The sequence below is a fragment of the Lutjanus erythropterus genome, chromosome 19, assembly GCF_056507025.1.
Source record: "Lutjanus erythropterus isolate fLutEry1 chromosome 19, fLutEry1.hap2, whole genome shotgun sequence".
In the NCBI taxonomy this organism is placed as follows: Eukaryota; Metazoa; Chordata; class Actinopteri; order Lutjaniformes; family Lutjanidae; genus Lutjanus; species Lutjanus erythropterus.
Window position 1 is genome coordinate 15,161,892 of NC_139335.1, and position 24,596 is coordinate 15,186,487.

The window sequence follows — 24,596 nt, forward strand, 5'->3', positions numbered from 1 at the left end:
TCAAAGCACCAAAAAAAATAAATTTGAAAAATTCATTACCAGTGTCTCTTTGCAGAAATCAACACCCAGTTAGTTAAGATAATCCACAGACCTTGTTGTGAGCAGTTTCATCTAGGAACTAGTTGCACTTTGAATTGCATTATGAAAAGTGCATTAAAAAAATTTCAGTTGACTGATTGAGTCGACCCTTCATCATCTCTGTATCTTTGTTTTTTTATTGCATGTGTGTGATTGACATGTAACTTTGCTGCCTTCTTGGCTAGATCACCATTGAAAAAGACTTTATCTCAACCGGTTCTTTACATGGTTAAATAAGTTTAAATTAAAAAAAAAACCTGTGCCTTTTTTTAATCATAAATCAGTCAACAGATGCACCTGATCACAGGGGGCAGATGATTTGGCTTCTTTGCTGTCCTGTTATTAGTCTCACACTGCTTTGAAAACTCACAAACCAAAGTACTAATTGCTAGACCTCTTTTAATGAGCAAATAATGTTGCCAACTGGTATTCAACCTAATATGAACCAGCCCAGTAGCAATTTGTCTAAATTGCTTCAGAGTTAAAGTTTCCTTTTTTTAGAGTGTTAACAATTTTCACAGTACATTTAATCATATCTGATGTTCACAGACGATTCATTTTGAGGATCTAAAACTCAATACTCAAGCTGTAATTAGAAACTTCTCTTTTTCAGACTTTCAGTTTGAATATATTTAACTACACTTCGAAAACAGTTTCTCAGAGACAACTTCATCACATTGCAAGGCGTGGTTGCAAGGAAATTCCCAGCCTAAACAAAAGGAGCCCCAGAAAAAGACAAACGCTGCCTTGTTCACCACTCAACACACAATTCCCCTACCTGTTTGCGTCTTCTGCACAGGGAGGTAAGGAGTCGGCGGAGAGTGCGGAAACACTGCAGCTCGATGACAAACAGCAGAATAATGAAGACTAAACCCTGCACTGAAAAGGCCACAAGGAAGCGTCCCACACCAGGCTCTGACATGGAGAAGTAGTTTGTCTGGTACGTGATGTCTAGAACCAAAAAAAAAAAAAAACACTCACTTATGTCACATAAATCAAGGGCAGATATCTGCAGCATCTACACAAGAAATCCGGCACATTAGTGTCGATCCTGATGACTCAAAACAGGGGGAATTGGATTTAAAGGAGAAATCTGTAATGTATTTACTGTAATAAATCATAACATGACCATGATCAGAGTTTAATGAAACATGCTATATTGAAATACTCCCTTCTCATCTCATCCTTTGAAATTTCTCTAATATGGGTCCAATACTGGCTAATATAGAACATTTATTTCTAGTTTTTGTTTTGGCCAACTTGGTACAAAGTGCAGCTCATTACGTCTTAGTAGTGAACTGTAGAATGAAGTGCAACCACTAAGAGTATACACTATACCACCTCTGTAGAAAAAGTAATGTGAGCTTACATCTAAGCAGTACTTACTAAAGTGGCTGCACACTGCTTGGCTGATGATACTGGACGGGCAAAAGGAGATGAATTCGTAGTTCTGGTAGAACTGGCTGAAGGACATGCCCAGGCAATAGTTTGGGAAGATCAGGAACACCTTATCCAGTAAGTGCGAAAGGTGCTGCAGGTGCAATGCTGGAGAGGGAATTCATAAAAAGTACATCAACAGGAATCATAAGGAAACATTTATTTATTTTCTTTTCAAACATTTTCCCACATTTTTCTCCCGAGTTTGTGGTCAGTCCCTCTATATTTGATACTCTGCGGTGGTTATCACTGCTGTCTCCCCGTGTTGACCTTTGGAGCCTCTGGACACTCGCTATCATTTAAAAAGCCCACTCCTCTCCACACAGGCACTCCAATCAACCAGAAGGACTTACTAGAGCATGAACCCTCACTAGCATCCCACTCACAAATACTGCATATTGTACTCTCAGCAAAGCCAGAAGCACTGATTCTGGGAACTGAACCCAAATCTCTGAAGGGGTGGGCAAGTGTGTTTTCCATTTGTGCCATTCACACACACAAACTCTTTTTAAACCCTTAAAACAAGCCCAAGTACAAGATGGTATGTTTTTTTTTTTTTGTTACAAAAATGTCACACCATATTACATTTTCACAACATTAGAGTGTGTGTTACATTATGGGTTGTTTTTCGGCAATGTTGCTAGCCTAGCATGTTACTTCCCAGTCCATTTATAGAGTGTCTTTTAGAGTTAGTCAGTCTGAAAAGTTCTCGGCCTACTTCTGCAAGAGTTTCTGATGGCTCGTGTAATGTGTTCTGCAGCCACAGAGGAAATAAAGTCATGGCGAGTAAAAACCTCCTACTGCAGAAAATGATCAGGGACCAATCAAGAACATTTTCGTACTTTTGTCTTCTCTTACTTTAGATGTTACCCTGGACAGCAAATTTAATTTAAACCAATTTAAATTAAAGATGATATCCTTGGGCTAAAGGCCTCTGTGTAAATTTAGAATTATATTATAATTCCAATGGCAAAGTCAATGTCAACATAATGATGAAATGTAATTTATACAGGATTTACAAATGCAAAATTGGTTCAAAGTTACACAATCCAATAGTGAACTAGAATTACCACCTCACGTTTTTATGCCTCAGCAAACCAGTCCAGCTGCAGTTACATCCTTGTCTGTCCAGACTCATATAATATATGTAGTGAAAACTTGGAAGGAATTTAATAAAATGTATTAAGCATGATTCCAGTGAATTATTTCCAGTGAGAAACATGCGGTCTTCACTTACAGACCATTTTTACTACTTTTTCTACTTTTTTTGTCTTCAAGAATTTCCTCATAATCTTCTAGTTTATCATAACTTACTTGTTTACTTCACTTATATTACTTCTGTTGTTATTCTATTTGTTTACCAGTTACTCCTTCTACACTTTATATTTCACTTTACATTTAATACTGCATTGTTTTCTACTGTTTTAAATTCTGTGTTACTCTAATCTTTCTGTAAACTTATCTTTCCCCAAAAAGCCAAGTGTCTCCTCTCACCTGGGATGGTCATGATGGTGACGGCCAGAAAGGTGGCCGTGCCAGAGATCATGTTGAAGATGGTGAGGCGTGTGTAGGCAGTAGCGGCAGAGGAGAAGAGGAAGCTGAGCAGATACATAAGAGGCACGACAGCCCAGCCATACAGCAGCAATAACAACAACACATCCACCAGGTGGTTGTTGTCTACGAAGGCCTTGACTCCGAATGCCTGAAACACCACCTGAGAGCACAAAACAACGTAAGAAATGAGACTGTAAAATGCATACATCAATTTTATGCATACTGTATTCTGTGCATGGACAAATCAGACCACTCTATTCACACTAAGCGATATCAGATACTGACCAGCATGAGGAGACAGGGGAGCAGGAAGTTGACCAGGTCCCACAGGAGAGCAGAAAACCAGAAGTTTGAGAGGTAGACGCCGCTGACCTGCTGCACATGCTTGGACTTGATAGAGGACTCCGTTACGAGCAGCAGGGCAAATGTGCTGGACAGCGAGGCCATACCGTACATCAGGTTGATGGCGATGGCAAAGCCTGTCTTTCCCCTACAGATTGGAGGAAAAGAATGAGACAGTTAGGAGAGGGAAAAAACAAATAAGGAGGCGAAAAGCGCTTTATGACAGGAGGAAACGGAAGAGAAATCCCTTCCCTCTCATATCCCTTTAAGCTCTTGGTATTAACCAAATGCTTCCCAACCCTCCTTCCACTCACTCTGTGAGCTGGCTCTGGGCCATCTCGGACAGGTTGCGTGGCATGGGGTAATTGCCCGTCTCGATGGAGGCATTTGGTCCCGCTAGAAGTTTGAACAGAGCGTTGTCCACCATCATGAGGGCTGTGGCGGGTGTGTGGTAGGCCTCGTTGTTGAAGTAGGCTGTTGCTTCTGCATACTGGCTGCTGCTGCCACGGAACGCAGCTCCCACCACACATTTCTCATTAAAGCTGCCGCCTTCTTCATCTGCCTGAGTCAGGATGTAGTCAGTAAAGTCTGATGGGGAAAAAGAGAGAAGGGGCACACAGTCAGTAAATACTCTGCTGAACAGTTAAACCAAGCCCCCATCTCTCTCACTAGGCTTACCTGTGATGTTGACGAGCTGGCCTAGTTGTGCAAAGAGCTGTGAACTGTATGTGTTTGCCAGGGCAGCAGCCAGAGGACCTGGCTCAGGCTGCAGAGCCACAGGCACCCTGGTGGGACCGTAGCGGCCGAGGGCCAGCCTCAGCCGAGGAGCGTCCTGGTGGTTGGGAAAGGTGCGTGCCACAACTAAGGCCACAATTGTGAAGACCAAAGGGACCAGGAACTGAGCCACCATCACCTTCCAGTTCCTCCAGCTGTACAGCGCCCTCTTCAGGAACATGGCGTAGAACTGCTGCAGGTATAGTCTGACCTGATAGGAGAGGAGAGAGAAGTGTGAGCAGAGTGAATGACGTGCAGAAAACATGGCGAGCATCAGTTTTCTTCCTCTCATCTCACCCCGGTGTTCAGCTTGATGTTGGAGCAGTCCTCTGAGATGAGGGTGCCGCTGTCTGTGAAGTCGGTGACGTCTGTCATGCCGCTGATGCTGCTGGCGTCATCTGTGGTCCAATCATGGGAGCGTCTCTCATGCTGGTACTGCAGGGCTGGCAGCTGGATCGCCTGAATGTCCAAACTAGAATCCACCAGCTTTCCCACTCTGAACACACAAATCAATCAGTGGTTACTGAAAAGGGGAACAAAATGTACCATAAATATGAAGTCTTCAGTTTTGTCAGCAACCAACCTGAGAATTTTTAAGTAAGAGATGTTTCTACATACATACATGTTGGAAAATAGCTGCTGAAAACGTGAAATGTCTGTGAATGCATGTAATTAGGCCATTTGTATTTAATTTATAAACACTGCAATTTTTTTGAAACATTCAAATTTGTCTGGATGGTTAAAAGCACATTTTTCTGTGGTGTGACAAGGTCAAAACACATTTTTATTGCTTTTATTGCACAGACATGAATTTTAAAAAACAAATCCAGCAAAATAAATAACTCTCACTGTGAAAACCTTTGTTGAAATTCAAGTAAAGCACAAAACTTAATTACAGCTCATAAAATGTCGTTCTAGGGAGTAAAACGTCTCCAAAATGCAAAAAATAAGACTGACAGTAATTTTGTGAATGTTTTGTGTGAGAAGAGTCGATTGCTGTGAAAATCCATCCACTCTGTATATTTGTCTTTACTTTAAGCAGCTCAGCAAGTTGAAGAAAGGCAGGGCTGCTTGCAAACAAAGCTATTTCTGGCATTTACAATTAAATTATCAGTGAGACCATCTAGCCTAATCAAGGCACCTACACAGAAGGGCAGATCGAACTATATTAGATACCCTCATCCTGCCTTTGTGAGCCTAGTTACATCTTCCGAGTCCATCAGTCTGTCCTTTCTACACCTCTCACTTGTGGAATTGAATAACAAACCTGTGAACAAACTGAGAAAATAAGAAAAAATTGTAACTTTGTAAACCTGCTGAACTGGAAACTCACAGTGAAAAAACTACAATGTAAACTAGGGCTGCAATTAAGGATTATATTCATAGTTGATAAATCTGTTAATTATTTTCTCTATACATAAATTTGTTGCTTGGTCTATAAAATGTCCGACAATGGTGAAAAATGTTGATCGGTGTCCAAGATAATATCCTTAAATGTCTTAAATAAATAAATAAATAAAAGATAAATCAATTATAAAAATAGTTGGTGATTAATTTAATAATCACCTTAATAATCATTCATCATTGCGGCTCCATAATCTAGTTTAAAACGTCACCAGATGGTTTAAATCTCTGGAATAGACCACTATACAGCATTTAATTAGGCGTTAATGACTACTGTGGAATCAAGAGTTTAATAATGGTAGCAATGTTGCTGTCTGACTGACTAATCGTTGTACTTGGCTGCAAATCGCTGAACGCCAGAAGGAAGCTAAATGACCAAATGTTCAAACAGCAGCTTTCCTTGGTGTCATGTTTGATGTTTGGTGTATCGTGCTTATGGCCAGAACACACTGACGGACACTCAGTATGACCTGTAAATAATGAGGCCTGTGATACAAACATTCTTGGCAGCCCCAATTATACTGTCATGCACTCGTGTTAGCAGAAGTAGCATGCAGTGTTAGTGGTGGAAGCACTTTCATGCTTGTTGCCACAGATACACATATCAAGTCCACAGGGGAGCAGAAATAACAGCTCAGTAAGCAGCAGGCAGCTGGGACGCGAGATGTGCGAGTGAAGGAGAGAAGGCGAACATAACAGCCATAGGATGTAAACAAAACTGAAAATGATTGCTTTTTAAACTAAGGTGTTGTTAAATGTTTGAGCTCCAGAGTTAATACAGCAGCTATGTTAATTCAAGTACTACATGGAACTCCCTTTCTTTTGCATTAAAGGAATAGTTCTAGAGATGCACCAATTTAAATTTTCTTAGCCGATTCCGATTTCCAATTTTTTATTTTATTTTTTTGGTTTCTGATTTTGGCCGATTCCGATTTTCAGTCTGGCTAAGAACTGTAATTAACGGCATTCACAAACATTTTTGCAACTTTTCTTGTAAAAAAATGAATTGGATGTTCATGATAAGACAATGACTATGAAACATTCATTAAATACTATTTAAATTTTCTCCAGGTTACAACCAGGCCTTATTATAGTTTTAAATTAAGATTATGAATCAGGTGAATGTTATCTCACGAGATCATGGAATCTCACGGGATTCTGCGGGACGCGATTTCACGTGATCTCCTGTGGAAGCAGATGTAAACAAACCGGAGACGGACGCGGTGCAACAGTTTGCTGCAGTAAAACTTTGCTGCGAGAAAAACAGACGCAGAAGTTAAACGAGTCTGGATGAGAAAATGTTTGAGGAGACTCATCAACACAGGTTGTTTATTCTTCAGCCAGAACAGGAGGTGAGATTTGAACTGTCCCTCTGTGAACAGCAGTCCGCTGCTGACTAACATTAGCCTGAAGAGCTAGAGAGTTTACGGCTGTTCTGAGACATTGTCAGCTGCTCTGTCTCCTTGTAGACTGTCTGTCTTCTCTTTATCCTGTTCTTGGTTTGTCTGCTGCGCGAATGACGTGACCATGGTGACCATGGTGCAGAACACGTGTGTGACAATGACCAGCACAGAATCAGATTTGTGACGCTGACTGGCCGGTCACCAGTTAGGGCCTGTCACGTGAAAACCGACCCAATTCCGAGCACTGCCGATAAATTGGTGCAAGTCTAAATAGTTCAGATTTTTTTTTTTGAGGTACGTCTGAATGAAATAGTTATACATAGTGTATTACCTACAGTAAAAGGTTGCAAGCATCTTACTGCTACCTACCTGAGGAAAACCTCTTCCATAGTGGTTACTGAAGCTCCGTAGCTGGCGATGCCCAGCTCCTCTCTGTTCATCTCCAGCTCAGCAAACAGCAGCTCAAACCTGACAGAACACAAAAACAAAGTGCATCAGGGAAAGAGATTACTCTCTTCCCCACAGTGGGACAAATGCTTCAGTACCCCTAAATAAATTATTGTATGTCACCATCAACAGTGTTATTCTTTGTTGTTCTCTCCATTTCATCTATAGTTTTTACTTTATTACAGTCTTCACTTGTTCTGTCTTATTTCTAGTTCGTCAGTCATCTATTAAGCACTCTAAATTGCACTAACCTGTATAAAAGGTCCTCTACAAAAAAAGTTTGATTAAAATATTGATTGAATATTACAGTATGAGCTATTGATGAGTGTAAAGCATCACTGTGCTTTGGAATGGAATCTCTTGTAGCTTTGGCTCTGCATGACACTGTGGAGTTAAAGTCCTATTTGTGGGGGGGTATTGATTTTGTGAATATAAAAAGAACACCAAACAAGGTAACAGTGAGAATGGTGATACAGGAAAAAAATAACCTGAAGGGAGAGAGAAATTCAAAGGTTACAGTGAAGTAAGAGATGGACAAATATAGTAGATTTACCACGCTTATTCCAGTTTTTTCCTGTATTACTCGATATTTCACAGCCGGAAGCACAGATACTGTATTTAGAACATGGCATGGACATCAGAAGGATTTGGTAAAATTCAGGATATGTTTTTACCAAACACAGACAACATGAGGTCTGTCTCAAATACCTCCAGCTCAGAGGCTTTAATACAATGAGCCAAAATAATTTTCCAAGTAAACAATTAAAATCTAATGAAGCACGGTTTAAACAAAGGTGCTATATTAAAATTCTACAATTTAATTCTTTCCAATGCACCTGAAAACTCTGATTATAAACAGAATGCATGGAGGGAAAACAGGTCTACAAACAGATATATCATTCTAGGACTGAGAATGGAGAAAGATTAGTAGACCAAATGTTCCACATTGGATTAGGCAAGACTCACGTCTGGTCAATCGTCTCTCTGAACTTAAGGCCACTTCACACTTTCCACTTTGTTATTGTGATTACTTTCCATTTGAACAAAGTCCTGAATGACTCACCTGCTGGTGCTTTCTTTGGGTAAGATGTACGAGAGCTCGGCCCCAGCGCTGCTCTCCAGCGTGGCATTAGGAACATACATGTGGACAAGGCGGGTGATCTCAGACACGTTACAAAGTGCATCTTTTACAATCACCATGTGGTAGCCAGCACCTGGTGAGCACAGGAAAACATGTTACATATTCCATACCATGTATTTGGCAATCTGAGTAACGCTTTTTGTGACTGCTGCACCTTTTTCCACTCCATGAGTGACAGCATGAGGAGCAAAGTTCCCAGACAGGCTGCTCTCATCCACTCTCCACCTACCATATTTGTTCTTAAGGAAGAGTGGTGATCCGCAGCACTGCAGCTCTCCTCCTGCCATGATGGCGATGCGATCGCCAAGTAGGTCGGCCTCGTCCATAAAGTGCGTGGTGAGCAGGATGGTGCGACCACGCTTCTCGCCCTGCAGAAGATCCCAGGTGGCACGTCGAGCTGATGGGTCCATACCTGATGTGGGCTCATCTAACATCACCACCTAGAGATGGAGTTGAGAGACGAGATGTGGTTAATGCAGAGGGAAGATGGGACAAAATGAATGAGAGTGAACAATGCAGACAAAATTCTTTACCTTGGAGTCTCCAATGAGGGCAATGCCAATAGAGAGTTTCCTCTTCATTCCACCAGAGAGGGTCTTTGAGCGAGCCAGTCGCTTGTCCTCTAAGTTCAGGATACGGATGATCCGGTCTACCTCATCTGGAATCTTGTCTTTGGAATAGCCTTTCAGCTGGATATCAAACACAACAAATAAATCATACACATCAGTGGAGAGCTACTGCAAGCCGGACAGAAAGTGTCAAACTAAAAGACTCGTGCAGACAGAGATCTAGAAATAGAGAAAAAATAAACTGTATAGTTAGATGTATAGTTAAACACAGAAATTTTACACAGGAGAATGGGGTTCATTTGCAGAGTCTTTCTTTTCTCTGCCATTCTTAATTATACCATGATTGTCGCAGCAAACAGAAACACAAACCAATCACATTCTGCAGACTAATAAGCAGAGTTCTGGCCACAACCACGGCTCCAGAAAGCTGACGAACATATACATTATACAGTTCATAGTGGGAGAAGGAAGCTCTGCATGGCTCGAACGTTTAAATCAAGCAAGACATCATGGATGTTGTTGTCTATTTGAAGATTTACAGTGTATGAGAATGTGTTTTTGTGAGTGCATGATTGTGTGAGTACCTGTGCGTAGAAGAGCAGGTGCTCTCGGACAGTCAGGTTATCGAACAGTACGTCGTGCTGGGGACAGAGTCCCAGACTGCGGCGGATCAGGGCCATGTCCTGACAGATGTCGTAACCGTTGATATAAGCCCTGCCGCTGGTAGGAGGAAACAGCCCTGCAAGCACAGAGACAACCTCCTGAGTTAAGATTATTTGGGTGGCATCCATGTTGATTGTGTGTGTGTGTACACTGGTTGCGTGCATTTGTGCATCTGCGTTTGAGCTGTTCACCTGTCAGCATGGACAGTGTTGTTGTCTTCCCGGCACCGTTGTGTCCAAGCAGCACTGTGATCTGCCCCTCAAACATGTTCAGTGTAAGATCCCGCACAGCCTGCCGCGTCTTGTTGCCCACTCTGAAATCCTGTCGAATAAATAAACCCAAAACATTTACATTCATTACCTGTACGACTGTGCCCTTTTTTGCATGTCTGTTCATTCTCTTTAAACCTGGTATTCAAGCATAGTTTCAGATAAAGATTACATTAACACTGTTAGTATTATACTATTTGTAGAATTAGATTCCAGTGGTGGCTGCATAGATTGTGGTGATACGAATGTTTCCAATAACTCCAGAGCATTGTGAAGTCCAAATGTCAAACTTTATTAAAAAAAAAACAGATTTTCAAGCTTCTTCAAAATATTCTGCTTCAATATATATTTGTTGGCATTTAGCTTCTAAATAGCTTCATTTTTGCTACAATCAAAACTGTGGATTGCTCTCCGGCTATCTTTATTAACAGGGCATTGTAACACTTAGTATAATCCTACACAACGTGTGTATTAAAACATGTAATACATGTCGGGGGAGGGGGTGTTATACTTTGTTGTATATTTTTATTCTTGTTTATTTGTGTTTCTATTTATCAGCTACTATTGTTTCTACCTCTAATTTGGATCCTTGAGCTGCTGTAACTAGTGAACTTCCCTGGCGTGGGATCGATAAAGTTCATCTTATCTACCTGATTTAATACAATCAATAACTTCATTTCAATTGAGGATTTTGTTTAAATATTTCTTAGAGTGATGATGGACATTCAAAGCTTCATTCAAAAACCTCAACAGAAGCTTCAAATGTTATAAAAATGACATTCAATACAGCCCTAATTACCTATGAGATAAAGGCATGGGGGCAGAGTGACCTTATTGTTTATTTACCATCTCCCTCATGCGGTAGAACCTTTAATAACTCTCTTGCGCCATCTGCAACCCTTTACAGTACTTTGGACACTCTGACCCTCTGCTGGGTCAGAGTGTCTGTTTTGCTGCTCACCTTAACCAGGTGTTTAATCTTGATCCCGGAGACTAGTCCAGCCGGCTCCTCCTCTATAAACTCCCCTTTCAGAGCCTTTTCTGCGTCTTCCTCTTCCTCCTTCTCATTCACCAAAGCCATGCGAGGACTGCTGCACCAGTACGAAGGCTGCAGATGAGGAGATTGAGAGAAAGTGAGGGACAAACTGAGGCAGGAAGCGGAGCAGGGTGAACTTGGCCTCAGTCAGAAAGCTGCATAAAATAGTACTTTACAATTCCAGAATTAATTTCCAACATACTTCCACAAGATGTTTTTTTACAGAATAAAAGATGAAAGTACACTTAACCCCAAAATCAAAAAGCTATTTTGATAATCAATTAATTATAAAAGTTTTTTTTCCACACAACATGGCAGAAAAAGATGTTTTCTGCTTTTCAAATTTCCCACTTCCAACTGAATATCTTTGGGCTTTAGACAAGGCAAAATGAAACAGTGAAAGGCATCACCTTGGACTTTGAAATTTTTTAAAAAAATTATCAAAGGACAAGAAAACTGACTTCAGGCAGGCAGATTTCTGCATCAATTACCCAACTAGGTAAGTAAAAAGAAAAAAAAACATTAAGATCGAACCCTGTTTAAGCATTCCAAATACCTTTTCAACACCCCATTTAAGCATTCAATTAAGCTCCTAGTTTTTTTCAAGAATGATTAAATATGTCTATATCCACCATGAACCCATGCTGAATCCGGATCAGGAATTTGTTCTGATTTTTAGCATTAAAACTACCCTAATCTGCATACTGTAGTTTTGAAATGCACAAAAATGGGTATGATTAAATTACCAAATTTGTATCATCATTTTGTAAGATCAGGCTCATATCTCCTGGGTTTGAAATACCCAATTTTGAGATTTAATTCAATCTGAGCAAGATTAAATGTTTCGAAATACTGACCTCTGCAAAATGAAACGAAAATGTGTATTTTTGATTTTGGGGTGTACTTTTTCTCTAAATTACATTACATGTTGCAGACACTGTATTTTTATCTTTTTTTCATTGAGGAAAGGTAATTACAGGATACAACAAGTGAAGCAGAGGAAAACGATCATTCATAAAAACACAAAAAGAGAGAGTGAGGTGACATTAACATTGTTCATGTACACTCTACATTGGATGGGACTGTTTCCGGACCAGACCTCCCTCTGGTGAACTTCCTAAGAGCCAGAGTCACACCTCCACTTTCTACATTGTAGAAACATCATCTCACACACACAATGGATATCAAGTGCGTCACATTTTAATCCACACCCTGCTGGCAGTCTCTTGAATTCCTGACTACTGGGAAATGGGATAGCATAAGTTTATTTTTGTGTGTGTAAAGGCACGCGATTTCGTGATCATCTGTGGTTGTTGTAAAGAAAAACCTCATTTGTGTTGGCTGGACAGACTGAGACGCTTCCTGTTATTCTGGCTAACTGAACCCAAAGACTTCCTCCGGCCGATATGTTGCGACCTCACACTTTCAATCCCCTCCACTGTCACTAAACCGGAGCCATTTCTTTAATCTAGGGCAGTTTTTCTCTTGCAGGACAGCACTGACTTTTCAACTTCCTGATGGTGCTTGAAGTGCTGAACACCACCCACTTACAACATTTCTTCACGTGATAATGTGTCTGAACCACGATGTAAATGCCATGTCAGAGTCGAGTTCAACTCTTAGTAGTGATAGTTCAGGCAACAAACAGATCAAGCAGGGTTCACAGGTGGGGAGCTGGTGAGGGGTCATATCCTTTAACTGCACTTGTAGAACTAAATATCATATCCCTTATTTGGCCTCATAAGTCAGCATAGGTTAATGTGTCTGCCCCCTGAAACAAAGCTACTGTCTGTATTTGAATCGCTGTGGGGGCAGCGGTAGCTCAGTCTATGGGGACTTGGCCTACGAAGTGTGGGCTGGTGCTGGAGGGCTGCCACTGCATTTCCTGGCCACTGGCAGAAAGAAATCTCAAGAGAAAAAGTGATCGATCATCTGGTTCCTGCGGCATCCAGCTCTGCAGTCCCGAAACACATCTGGGAGACCTCCCGAGGCTATTTAATTGCTAACTTGACTCGTAGCTGCTTACTAGCTGTTCACAGTCTGAATCATATCTGTTGGGAACAGAGGGCACAGGCCCTCTTCCAAAAAATCTGCTGAGAACAGCCCAGAATGGACAAAACAAACACTGGCTTGTGTTTTTCACAAGTTTTGCAGCCACCATAAGGTTCTCCTACACACTTGGAAGGCGAGGGTGAGATGAGATGTTTGCAATCTGTAAGCTCACTGCAAAATGCCACTGTTACCCACACACTGGTCTTTTAAAGGTAAAATATGCAGGACTGTTTGTAACACACCATTTTAGTCATGATTTATAGGGATTACTTGAGTCTTGGATATTTTTTGATAAAATGTTTCAGTTTATGCATTTAAAGACATGTTAAAAACAACAAGGGCGGTTTTTATCAAGTTTCTAGACCAAACTCTGACAGTGATATTTAACATAATGCAAGTAAATTTCCTATCTATACAAAATATCCAACCACAAAAGATGAGCATGTATGTTAAAACAATATTCACTGAACAAAAATATAGTTTGAAAATTAACAAGCATCACTGAAGAAAATCTGCTGACAGTATATCTTTTCACAGTTTGTCCCTGGGAAAGGTGATCACAATAACAACCATGATGATCAGGCAATATTTTGTTTGCATTCAACTTCCCCCTTTTTTTTTTTTTTTTTGGTTTACTTCTTGTAAGTTTGCATTACTAACTGACACCGACTGTAAATGCAGTGTGAGGAGGGACAAACTTATCAGATAACTGCAAAATTTGCACAACTTCTGAATGCATTATCTGTTACTCAATACTCACAACCCACTACTGAATGTGTATTTCGTTGTATCCCCAGGGAATGCATATGTGTGCAAGTAGCTTTGATGCTTACCAGTGCAAAGAAGTAAGATGGTAGAGGCACTCCATACTCCCCGGGAAAAACTGCCTCCATGTACCAGGCCACCAACCCGTAGAGCACAGCGTCAAACAGCAGCAAGCCCAACACCTGAGCCATGGAGAAATCATCGTCCACTGTCACAGAGTCAAACAAGTTCGACCACTGGATTCCCGTTCCTACAAAGAGGAGACAGACCAGATCAACAGTTTTTATAAATTCTGTTTAAAAGGAGAAAAACAGAGAAATTCACCCTGACTTCCTAGAATAGTCAGATACTACACTATTTGTGGACTGTAGATGGCAAAATTTACTATGACCTTAAGTCTCACCTTTGCCTTCAAACATTCCTATGAGCTGCGATCCCATGGCCATGGCCACGTTGGAGATGAGACAGGCTGACACCTTCTGGGAATGGCTCAGCAAGTCGTAACGTGGCCACAGGAACAAATAAGGCAAGTAGCTCAAGAAATAGATGAAGCCGCCCGCTGCTCCCGCCACATTGGCTGGAGATAGAAAGAGAGGACAGAATTAGAGGGAGAGGGGGTGCTAAGCAGTAGCAATACTTGAGAAAAAACTGTGAACTGAACAGTGTAATCACAGCTATTGTCGCTCCGTTTGCGGTCACAGAAGAACAACACTGTTGTACTAGACGAGCTCAAACACACACACATGCATTTGTAGACCTAAGCAAGAGCCAACAGGTAAATTATTATGTGAAGAACTTGTTTTTCTGCAAAACCCATTTCCATTATTGACAGAGAGTCTGCGAGTGCTGTTCAGACGAAGCATTAAGGAGAACAAATGAAAAATGGGGGGAGAAAGTTGAATGCTCTGGATGAGGCGAATGAAAGTCTTTCAGGGCTGTTTTTGCTTTCCATTTCTGAGCAGACTTCTCAAAAGAGCACTTGTGGCAAACACTGTGACATTTGTGTGGAAAATGCATTGATTAAGTGCCATTATCTATTCCAAAAAAGTACATCAGTGGGTGGGGAGAAGTATCCCGACAGCTGCTCACACAAAGACAGCCAGGATAGAAAATAGTCCTTCTTTGTTCAAAAATGGGAGCAAGAGGGGCACTGAAGGATCTTCTCTGTTGGTTTGGCTTATTCTCTGTAAAAGCCCCTTATTGCTGCCTCGTTCCTCTTCTGTCTACAAAATCATCACTTATAAATGAAACGGTTGAACCTTGTTGGTGTTCATTATATAACGATCTTTGTGCTTTAACCCCAATTCCCAAAAAGTTGGGACACTGTGCAAACTATAAATAAGGCTAATGATTTGCAAAAACTTTTCCACCCAGACTCAATTGAATACAACACAAAGACAAGATATATAAGGTTCAAACTGATAAACTTTGTTTTTTGTAAATATTTACTAAATTTGACGCCTGCAACACATTTAAAAATAAATCAGGACGGGGCGACAAAAGACTGGGAAAGTCGCCGAATGCTCAAAAAACACCCAATTCAGAATGAATGTATGTATGTTTACAAAAACAGTAGGGTTTATCAGTTTGAACATTGAATATTTTGTCTTTGTGCTGCATTCAACTGAATATAAGTCAAAATACTTGCAAATCATTGCACAAATGTAACAACTTTAGTTAAGCTGTTAAATATTACAGTTTGGACAACTATACATGGAGAAAAGGCAGGTCAGGTTGAAGGAAGACAGAGGAAGCAGGAGGGAGAAAGGCAGAGCAGGGCAAGAATTAAAAAATGGCATCTGAGGTGTCTTGCCTCATTATGTCAAAGCAAAACAGGAAAACTGTCTGGGTAGATGACAGAACACATTACATTACTCAAGAGCTGGATATACAAGATGATTAATGGAAAGAGAAATTCAACTCAAAACGTCTTGGAAGTCTCTTTTCTCTTCAGCTCAGCCCCTGTGAACAAAAGGCTAAATCACAACCAATCACTGAATTGATGATTCATCCAATCATCAAGGTAACATTTCTTAAAACTGTAGTTGAAAAAAGGATAGCATGAACTACGACACGGCTGGCAAATAAGTCCCCATGAGCACTTGCAACCTGAGCTGCTTTGTTGGACAGAGACGAATGCTGGTTTGAATGAAAAGCTCTGAATGGGTGAGAGTACAAAGAGGGAAAGAGAGAGACGGAGTTTAAACAGTTTTCTTTATCGTCTGTGTTGTTAAGACTGGACAGGGTGCTTGAATTTCATGTGGCTCTAAACTACTTAAAGAAACTGTTCACTTCAAAATCAAAACTTACACATTTTTCCTCTTACCAGTAGAGCTATTTAACGATCTAGATGATTTGGTGTGAGTCGAAGAATTTTGGAGATATCTGTGGTAGGGATGTCCACCTTCTTTCTATAAATATAATGGAACTTTAAGGCACTTTGCTTGTGGTGCTCAAAGCCCTAAAAATACATTTGAGAAACTCAACAGCAATGTATCTTTCCAGAAAACGTGCTACTTTTTAAAGTGAACAAAGCATTTCTCTTCACCATGAAAAGGCATCATACGACAGCAGCAGCTAAAATAGATTTACTGTAGAGGGAATTGCATGAATTTACACTCTCACAGTTGATTAACACAACTAAACAACAGTTATATTGAGCTGTTCTCGTCTCGTCAACATAACAGCACATAAATGGTCTCTGTGCAGATCTCTGTCTAGTTCAAACATGTTTTTTATAGCTGCTGTGCTGTTTATTGCTGCTTTTATGCTTCTGACCAGCTGAGAGGAGGGAGCAAAGCAAACAGCACACACTGTGACCCACATCAGTTTGCAAATACTGTCATCCAAAGTGCATCTGACCACGCACACAGCAAGAGATCAACCATCAAAAACAGACATAGTTATTATCCAGAAAACAGGAGAGACACACACAGAAACACACCTCTTGAGAAGAAGGTGCTGATCATGAAGCTGAAGTTGATGGTGGCCACGGTGAAAACGAGCAGGAAGACAAAGACCAGCGTGGGGTCGCTGTAGGTCAGCACTGCTCCGTTAGGACTCACCTAAAAAAAACATTTACAAAATAGAGAGTTCTAGTGCTCAGTTGTGATGTGCTGAGACACTTTTATAGGCACATTAGAGCCTCTAAATTAAACATTAAAATGTTCAGTCACAACATTAAGCTATTGTTTGTAACCACTCGACAAAAACCAAATATCTAGACAAGTCAAGTCAGCTTTATTTATGTAGCACATGTCATATGACAGGTGTAATGTCAATGTGCTTCAAAATAAAAGCTCTGCATCAACATGACAAAAATATAAAACAGGATGTAAGACAGATCCAGGCAACATTTTGACTAATCTCAATAAACACGCATCTTTACATGAATGCAGAAAATTTTCAAAACACTAATAAACAGCTAAATCGTTGTAATACAATAGCCAGCGGGTTCTGAGATTGCATTTCAGCCAAGGCTGTTCCGCCAGGGTTGCTCTCCACAGGGACTGTTTATGTGCATGCAACCAAAGCCTGCTCAAAGATGAGTGGTCAGTACAACTCGGACTACAATAAGACTTCCTGTGTGCCCCATGGGACCTTACTGCGAAAAATATGAATGGCAGGCAAGAGCGAAAGAATATTTTTTGATACCATTTGAATTGTGCCATGAATTACACATATGTTTGTCAATTTCAAAGATAAATTTACAAGACAAGAATGTCACAATTTGTGGTAGGTTCGTCATGGTTTATTGTAGTTTTGTGTGAAACCTCTCAGTGAACTACATCTCTCGTCTCCACAGTATTTTATCCAGCGACTCCTGGTCCGTCTTTCAGCCGAGAAGAGAAAGAACGAGCAGGACCTGCTGTTGTGTGACTACATCCCGGTACCAAACACCCATGTTAGAGGGAGGAAGTCATGACATCCCCTACTCGACCACTGGCTGTGTAGTCTTCCTAATTACTTATCTTCACAGTCTGATTGACGCCATCAAGAGAAACCATACCATATGGCCCCATGAATTCCCTCCCCATGAAGGGGAGAGAATTCAGCTCTCTATGAATGGAAACTTGATACCAAAATCTTGCCCCTTCCCTACAGATTCTGAATTTATGTGCAGATATCCAACTCCATAAAAAGAAGTACCAGTACCTAATGTTTGAGCGGCAGTACAGTACTTGTGCAAATATAGTCAACGTTAGTTGCGTTCCACCACTGCTGAACACCATTGCAGATAATGATATTGTATTACTTTTTTCTTATCTATGAAACAATAAAAATGTGGCGAAGGCATTACGTGCTGGATTGTACCTTAAGCAACAATGCTTTGTAACACAAACTCACCTGAATACAGAGGAGCAGAGTGACAAAACAGATTGAAACAGAGAGGAAGAGGAAGAACATGAGGAACCAGGCACACCAGTGGAGCCAGTTACTGAGACCCATCATCCTCATGTACTCCTAAAACACATAAGAAAAACTCAAGTAAATCTTGTGATCAGGCAGTCCGTCCGTTTTAATTATAGCCTATAAAGAGACAGGCAAACACACCTTGAGCTTCCTTTCCTTCTCCTGCACCACAGCTCGTACTATGTTAAGAGAGGTGTAGGTAAAGCTGAGCACCAGTAGTAAGGGCAGTTGGTTCTGAATGGCCAGGATGAAGACGTCATATATATAGGCAGGGTAAGGGAAGCGTGACAGGACCACTCTGGTCTGTCCCAGCAGAGAGGATGCAGCAGTTCTGTTGTAAGAGCGCATGATGGCTCGGTCCACTGCATGCTGTACGGCCAGGAATCCCTCTCGGTAATAACCTTAAAAGAGAAAAGAGATGTCATCAAGGAGTAACTTGTATTACTGTTTGCATGTTTCACATTAATCAGAGTTCAGATGAAAGCCAAATTATCACAGAAGGAGTTGGTGTCTGTTTATGAGTTGTAAGAAATCATTAATAGTCTTCTAGAAGGAGTAGATGTTTATAACAGTTTAAATGAGCAATATATTAATGAGTTGGCATTTAACTCAAAGTTCTCGGAGCAGTAGGCTTTTGTTTTCAGGATAGCGAGCTTAGCTTACATTCACCTCGCGCTCCTGTAGCATTCCTAAAGCCTGTCTGAGCTTCCTTGAGTCTGGAAACTACAGCCTCAGATTGTATATTAAATAGGATTTCAACCTATTTAATATACAGTCTATGGCTCCAACTCACTATTTGGACTGCTGTTGTTACATATTGCTTCTTTAACAATAAAAATATGTTTATACCACCACTGTATCAATGTTAAACTGGGCACAAAAAATGACTCATGGCATGACCCCATTCACAAAGTGACTTGTTTCTGTCCTTCTGACTTCTAAAGTTAACATTAAAATGGGTGGGAGGCCTTGAGGACCCAAAGTGGAGCTGCTGCTGTGAGTTATTATGCATGTGGAGGTTGGAAATCCATATTCATGCGACTCAAAAAGCTTGTCAGTTCTATTATGCTGTGAGGATGACTTCAGCTTTTGGAGCATGCCTCTTTGTCCCATTATTGCTGCACGCGACTCTGGAACTTCATTATGAAAGGGTTTGTGTCTGCAGGGGGGCAGTAGAACAGTGTCTTATCTACTCACCAATGTATCCTCCTCACATTTAAATTTGAGAAATCAAAAAACAGGGGTGATAGGTGTGATAAAGTTGCGAGCAGTTGATGCCTTTTGAACAGTGCCTGACACCTCACAAATACCAACCTCATATAGTATGGCGCCAAAGCTGGATAATGCTGATCGTGCCAAAAAAAAATGTGTAGGTTCGTTGTTGCCATAGAAACACAGCCTGGAGAGAGGGCTCTTGCTCCAGAGATTGTAGAAAATAGGAGCATTTCATCATTATGTCTGTGACTTATGCTAATCAGAATAATTCCTCTAAGAAATGTGAAGCTTTTAAAAATATTTAACATTGATTTTTTTTTTATTATTAGAGTAAACAGGATGTTTTGGCTTACAAGACACTAAAGGTGACAAAGGGAAAGTGAGAAAGAAAACACGGAAGGGACAGATAAAGACAAACAATGACAAGAAGGGCCAAATAGAAAGAGACGGCGGTTCTCACCAGGCGTGCCCCCCTCCTTGCAATACTGCTCTCTCGGCCCTGGCATTTGAAAGAGTGGAAAGAGACTGAGCGTGTGCCAGTCCAGGTCACTATTTGGGTTCAGCTCCGACTTCTCCGGTAACGGGGCCTCGCGTGGGGTGAAGCTGAAGCGCAGGTTGTAGCTCACCTGTATAGGAGAGTGCAAAAAGAGAATAGAATTAGTGGACATGAACTGAGCCGGCATAAGATGCCTTTTTGCTGGTATCACGTCTAGTTGTCCGGCAGATAAAACGATAAAAGGCTAAAATGTCCAATATGTTAATTCCAGAAGAGACTTGATTATGTAAATATGTGCATATATTGGTATCAGCTTAGGCAATCAGCCAAAACAAGTTGGAAAATATCTTACTTTTTGTTTTGTTGTATATGATCACATCCCCTTTGTGTCCGGATGAGGAAAAGACAAAGAAATGAACTTGATGGCTATTAAAAAGATATGCCTGGTAGTTGTTCTGTATGGCTGTAATTCTCCAATAATAAAAACATATGGGCTGAAAAAAAGTGTATTGTAAACTGACCTGAACAAAGCCAAGAGACACAGAGTGGTGTGAATTTCACAGCTCAGTTTTGTTGTAGAGGGAATAAATCAACAGAGCAATAAATAGGCCAAGACTGTTCAGTGTTTAAAAGAGAGTTACAGAATGTTTTGGCAAATTAAATACATCATTGTCCATTTTAGGCTAGTCTTATGAAATATTTTGGCTCTTCTACTGTTTCTGTCAAACAGCCGACCCATATACAGATTATAAAACAAAGAGTTTTCTGCTCAATTTAGTCCAAAGCTTAAAAGTTTGTGCATTATACTCCCTTTGTTTATACTTAACCATTTTAAAATTGATATGCAGTCCTCTGTTGCAGTAGTTTCTGAAGTTAGTGAAGGATTGTTATGCTAAAGAAACACTACATAGATTGGTCTTTCAGCCATATCTTTAAAAGAGGTATATGCAGTTAGCTTGCCTTCACCAATTCTTGATACTAAAATAAACAATACGAATTAAAACAATCAATTAATTAGGATGTTATACACAATATATATATCACAATATACAATTTACTTATTTGTGGCCAATGTATTAGACTTCTATAACAAGGTAACAAGTAACAGTCCTTTGTTTTAAGAGGTTATGTGACAAAAAAGATGAGAACAACAGACGGGGGAGATAAAAACAAAGACATAAAAACAAAGCAAATGAGAGATGCTTTGTCTTATGCTTTGTTTTATCATCTTTTATGGTTTTACACATCTGCTGGCAAGGACAATAAAAGTAAATTGAAATGTTTTGAAAGAGACAGAGGGAGAATAAAAGCACATCTCTCAGTGAGCTGTCTGAAGCCCTCAAGCGTGTCAGACTTTTGCGTCATACCTGTAAAGTCACCTTCATATGCCAGGTAATCCTGCTACACAGGAGGATACATTTCATCTCTACTTTGAGTCTACTTCAGATTTAATCAGAGCAGGCAGCAATCTGGTATCTGGTACTTTGTAACAAAACTGACCAAAACTGGCAAAAGTTGTAGATGACACCAATAGAGCCACTCCATTTCATTTTTTTTTTTTTTTTTTTGACAAAATCCCCTGATGTCAATATTACAGGGTGACTACTTTCACAAAATATTAACACATCCAGATGTAAGATGTATAATAGCTAAGTGGGTAAAGGCACATAATAGAGCAGCTCCGACAGTCTGGTAAGTTCTAAAAATAATATTTGTTATCGTAATACAGCTTTAATCTTTATCAGCAACTACAGTTGTCTTGTCATCTGCACTTTGTTGTAGGATTTTCCTGAAATCCTCTGCAGTCCTTTGTCTTGCTGCCTGCAGCGTTTTCTCAAACAAAGCTTGTCTCCTTGTTGTTATAAACAAACACACACTGAGAAGAAAGAACATGAAACACATGTTTGAATAGTGAGTCTGTGGTTGAGCGAGAGAGAGAGTGATCGGCAGAAAAGTGACGGTGAATGTGAGCAGAGCAGAGAGAAAAGGTGAGCAGTAAGTTGTCAATCTGGCAGTAAATGTACAGTACAGGTTACAGTGTGTCAGTAAAAAAACGCTGCAGCGTCTCAAGACTTAGAAAAGTCTTGTATGTTGTTTCCCAGCTGCTGGAAAAGTGAAAGGGGTTAGCCCTAAAGCCCCAGTAACAACCCCCACCTATATACAGAGTACAGTCTGTGGAGGAAATGCAAAACAGATCTAGGGTTTCGGTACAGGTTTCAAGGGTACTATACTGAAAGTGTTTGGTAGAAATCTGGCTTAAGATGCATCCTTCTGTGTTTAAACTACCAGATGGCCAAAAAACAGCTCAATGCACATAAACCATTCAGTAAACAAACAGGGTGCACAACACGGTGCCTGAACCAGTATTACAGGTAACACATACTGAAAATACTTACTCTTCCTTACACCAAGTTCAGTCAAAAAACAGTATGTTACAGTGTTCTAAGGCCAGGCAATGTATTGATATCATATTGATACATCAATATTATATTGACTGTCCTAGATTTTGGATATCGCTGTTGTAGTGTCGCACTCTCCTGGTTTTAAAGGCTGTATTACAGAAAAGTGATGCAATTTTCTGAACCTAACAGACTTTTCTAGCTGTTCTTTTATTTGCCTTTACCCACTTAGTCATATCACCCACTCCTACAGTGTTAAAATTCTGTTTTTCTGTAAATTAGTCATGCTGTGGTTAGACCCTGCAGCGTCCATGATACAGTTACCAAACAACAAGACAATCTACTGTGTTTGCCGCCACTCCTCATCTACATCCTGCTGTGTGTGACAGCGTGTTTGTACGCTGCCTCTTACCTTTATGGGCAGAGGTTCATCATCATGGGTGAAGGGGTGCTGAAACACCACTGCAGCCAGCACCTTTCCTGAATGAGGGTCACTTCTCACGTAGTCTTCAAACGTCTCCTCGGTCTCAAACCCACGCACTGGAGAAGAAACACACACGGATACAAAAAACATTACATTTAGTTGTGGTGTGATATTCATCTCACGTACAACTGTTTTCATGCCTGTCTCACTGCCCGACCTTGGTGCTCGCTATTTTCACTGACAGTCAGGAAACTGGTCGAGACGCTGTCAGCATACTGAATTCTAGAACCAATATTGTCAATGCAACAGGTCAAATATTCAAGTACACTTAAAAATACCCACATATATACTTTTGTTGATACAGATGCACAAAAAGGGAGGAGATACACAAAGGAATACCAAAGACGGTTTGAAAAACCCCAAGCAATTCAAACGAAACTGAATGAAAAGAGAGAGCAAGCCAGACTTATCATTTCTGATTGGTTTTTTTTGTTTTTTGTTTTTTTTTCCACGACTGAGTTTCTTTTTTATTCCATTAATCAAGCAAACACAAAGGTATTCTGAGTCTGGCAAAGGACATCCGTATTACACACTGGATTAAATCCGGGTCAATCCCATAAAATAAACACTCGCATGCAGACACGCTGCGCACGCAGGGGTAAATAGGTCAAGGCCAATCAGGTGCCAAATTAGTTCATCTATGCACTCGACATATTGCTCTGCACATCAGATGCTTTTTTTGAATACTACTGAAAAGGTAAGTAGTTTAACACAGTGACTCCCAACCAGGGATTATTTCTGCAGATGCAGAAAAAAAATATATAAACTATGATTTGCTTAGTCCTACATTCACATATTTGTGTTTAGGAAATATATATATATATATATATATATATATATCCAAATAGAATTTCAAATTGGTATGATGCTGATCTTAGGTAAATTTAGTTTGACACTCAGCAACCTGAGTCAGTTGTATCATCTTAAAGCCATGTGTTGCAACTGAAATTATACTACTGGATACTAGCGAGCAGTGAGTCAAAATAAAAGTCATAAAGTAATTAATACATGGTTTAGATGAAGAATTAAAGTAACGTATGATTATGATTATTATATTTAATTTAAAAAATTTTGCATCCTTATTCTAGAATGGAAATAGTACAAGCAAACAACCTGTCACCACTGGTCTACATAAGAGAAGTTAAATCTGCTTTTTAGCTACACAAATTACACAATATAGGAAATCTCATTTCACAATTCGCCATTTCACAAAACACCATGTAAAACATATACAAGCTCTTTAAACGCAAAATATCTTGACAACAAAACACCACAAATGTGTCGCCTTCTTTTGAGTTTCCAGCACAACAATTCTCATGTTGTTTAGATATGTAAAACTCTGACATTTGAAATATCAAAGGGCTTTTTAACTGCTTTCAACTTAAGCTCTATTTTTGGCCAACACACACACATTGTGGTGGTCTTCTTTGTGCATGATAAACTAAATTTCAGCCCTGATCATCCCCCCTCCACCTTACCCCTCTGCACACTGAGACCAGCTAAATTATTCATTAACGGCTGAGTGGGGATCTCACACGGCTGTGTTCAGGACGACCTGCAGTTACACAGATCAGTCTACCTGCTGCTACGTCTCTGCCTTCAGCCTCGCACTGCTGCTATTTGTCCAGCTTGCTGATTTTCTGTCGACATGAAAA

At 40.3% G+C, this 24,596-nt stretch overlaps 1 protein-coding gene across 1 annotated transcript in view; it reads right to left on the reverse strand.

The window, feature by feature from the left end:
- The window catches only part of abca3b (ATP-binding cassette, sub-family A (ABC1), member 3b), a 36,361-nt gene that overhangs the window by 3,190 nt on the left and 8,575 nt on the right, over positions 1-24,596 (reverse strand). Inside the window, exons 4-24 of the mRNA XM_084743473.1 lie at positions 22,870-22,997; positions 20,023-20,188; positions 18,489-18,748; positions 18,282-18,398; positions 16,879-16,999; positions 14,338-14,511; positions 14,003-14,184; positions 11,043-11,189; positions 10,004-10,133; positions 9,734-9,888; positions 9,114-9,269; positions 8,810-9,020; positions 8,503-8,653; positions 7,362-7,460; positions 4,483-4,681; positions 4,090-4,396; positions 3,726-3,999; positions 3,355-3,559; positions 3,010-3,229; positions 1,465-1,623; positions 857-1,029 (exon numbers count right to left, since the gene is read on the reverse strand). Of these exons, the coding sequence (XP_084599599.1) occupies positions 857-1,029; positions 1,465-1,623; positions 3,010-3,229; positions 3,355-3,559; positions 3,726-3,999; positions 4,090-4,396; positions 4,483-4,681; positions 7,362-7,460; positions 8,503-8,653; positions 8,810-9,020; positions 9,114-9,269; positions 9,734-9,888; positions 10,004-10,133; positions 11,043-11,189; positions 14,003-14,184; positions 14,338-14,511; positions 16,879-16,999; positions 18,282-18,398; positions 18,489-18,748; positions 20,023-20,188; positions 22,870-22,997 (3,734 nt within the window). The remainder of the gene's footprint in view (positions 1-856; positions 1,030-1,464; positions 1,624-3,009; positions 3,230-3,354; positions 3,560-3,725; positions 4,000-4,089; positions 4,397-4,482; positions 4,682-7,361; positions 7,461-8,502; positions 8,654-8,809; positions 9,021-9,113; positions 9,270-9,733; positions 9,889-10,003; positions 10,134-11,042; positions 11,190-14,002; positions 14,185-14,337; positions 14,512-16,878; positions 17,000-18,281; positions 18,399-18,488; positions 18,749-20,022; positions 20,189-22,869; positions 22,998-24,596) is intronic.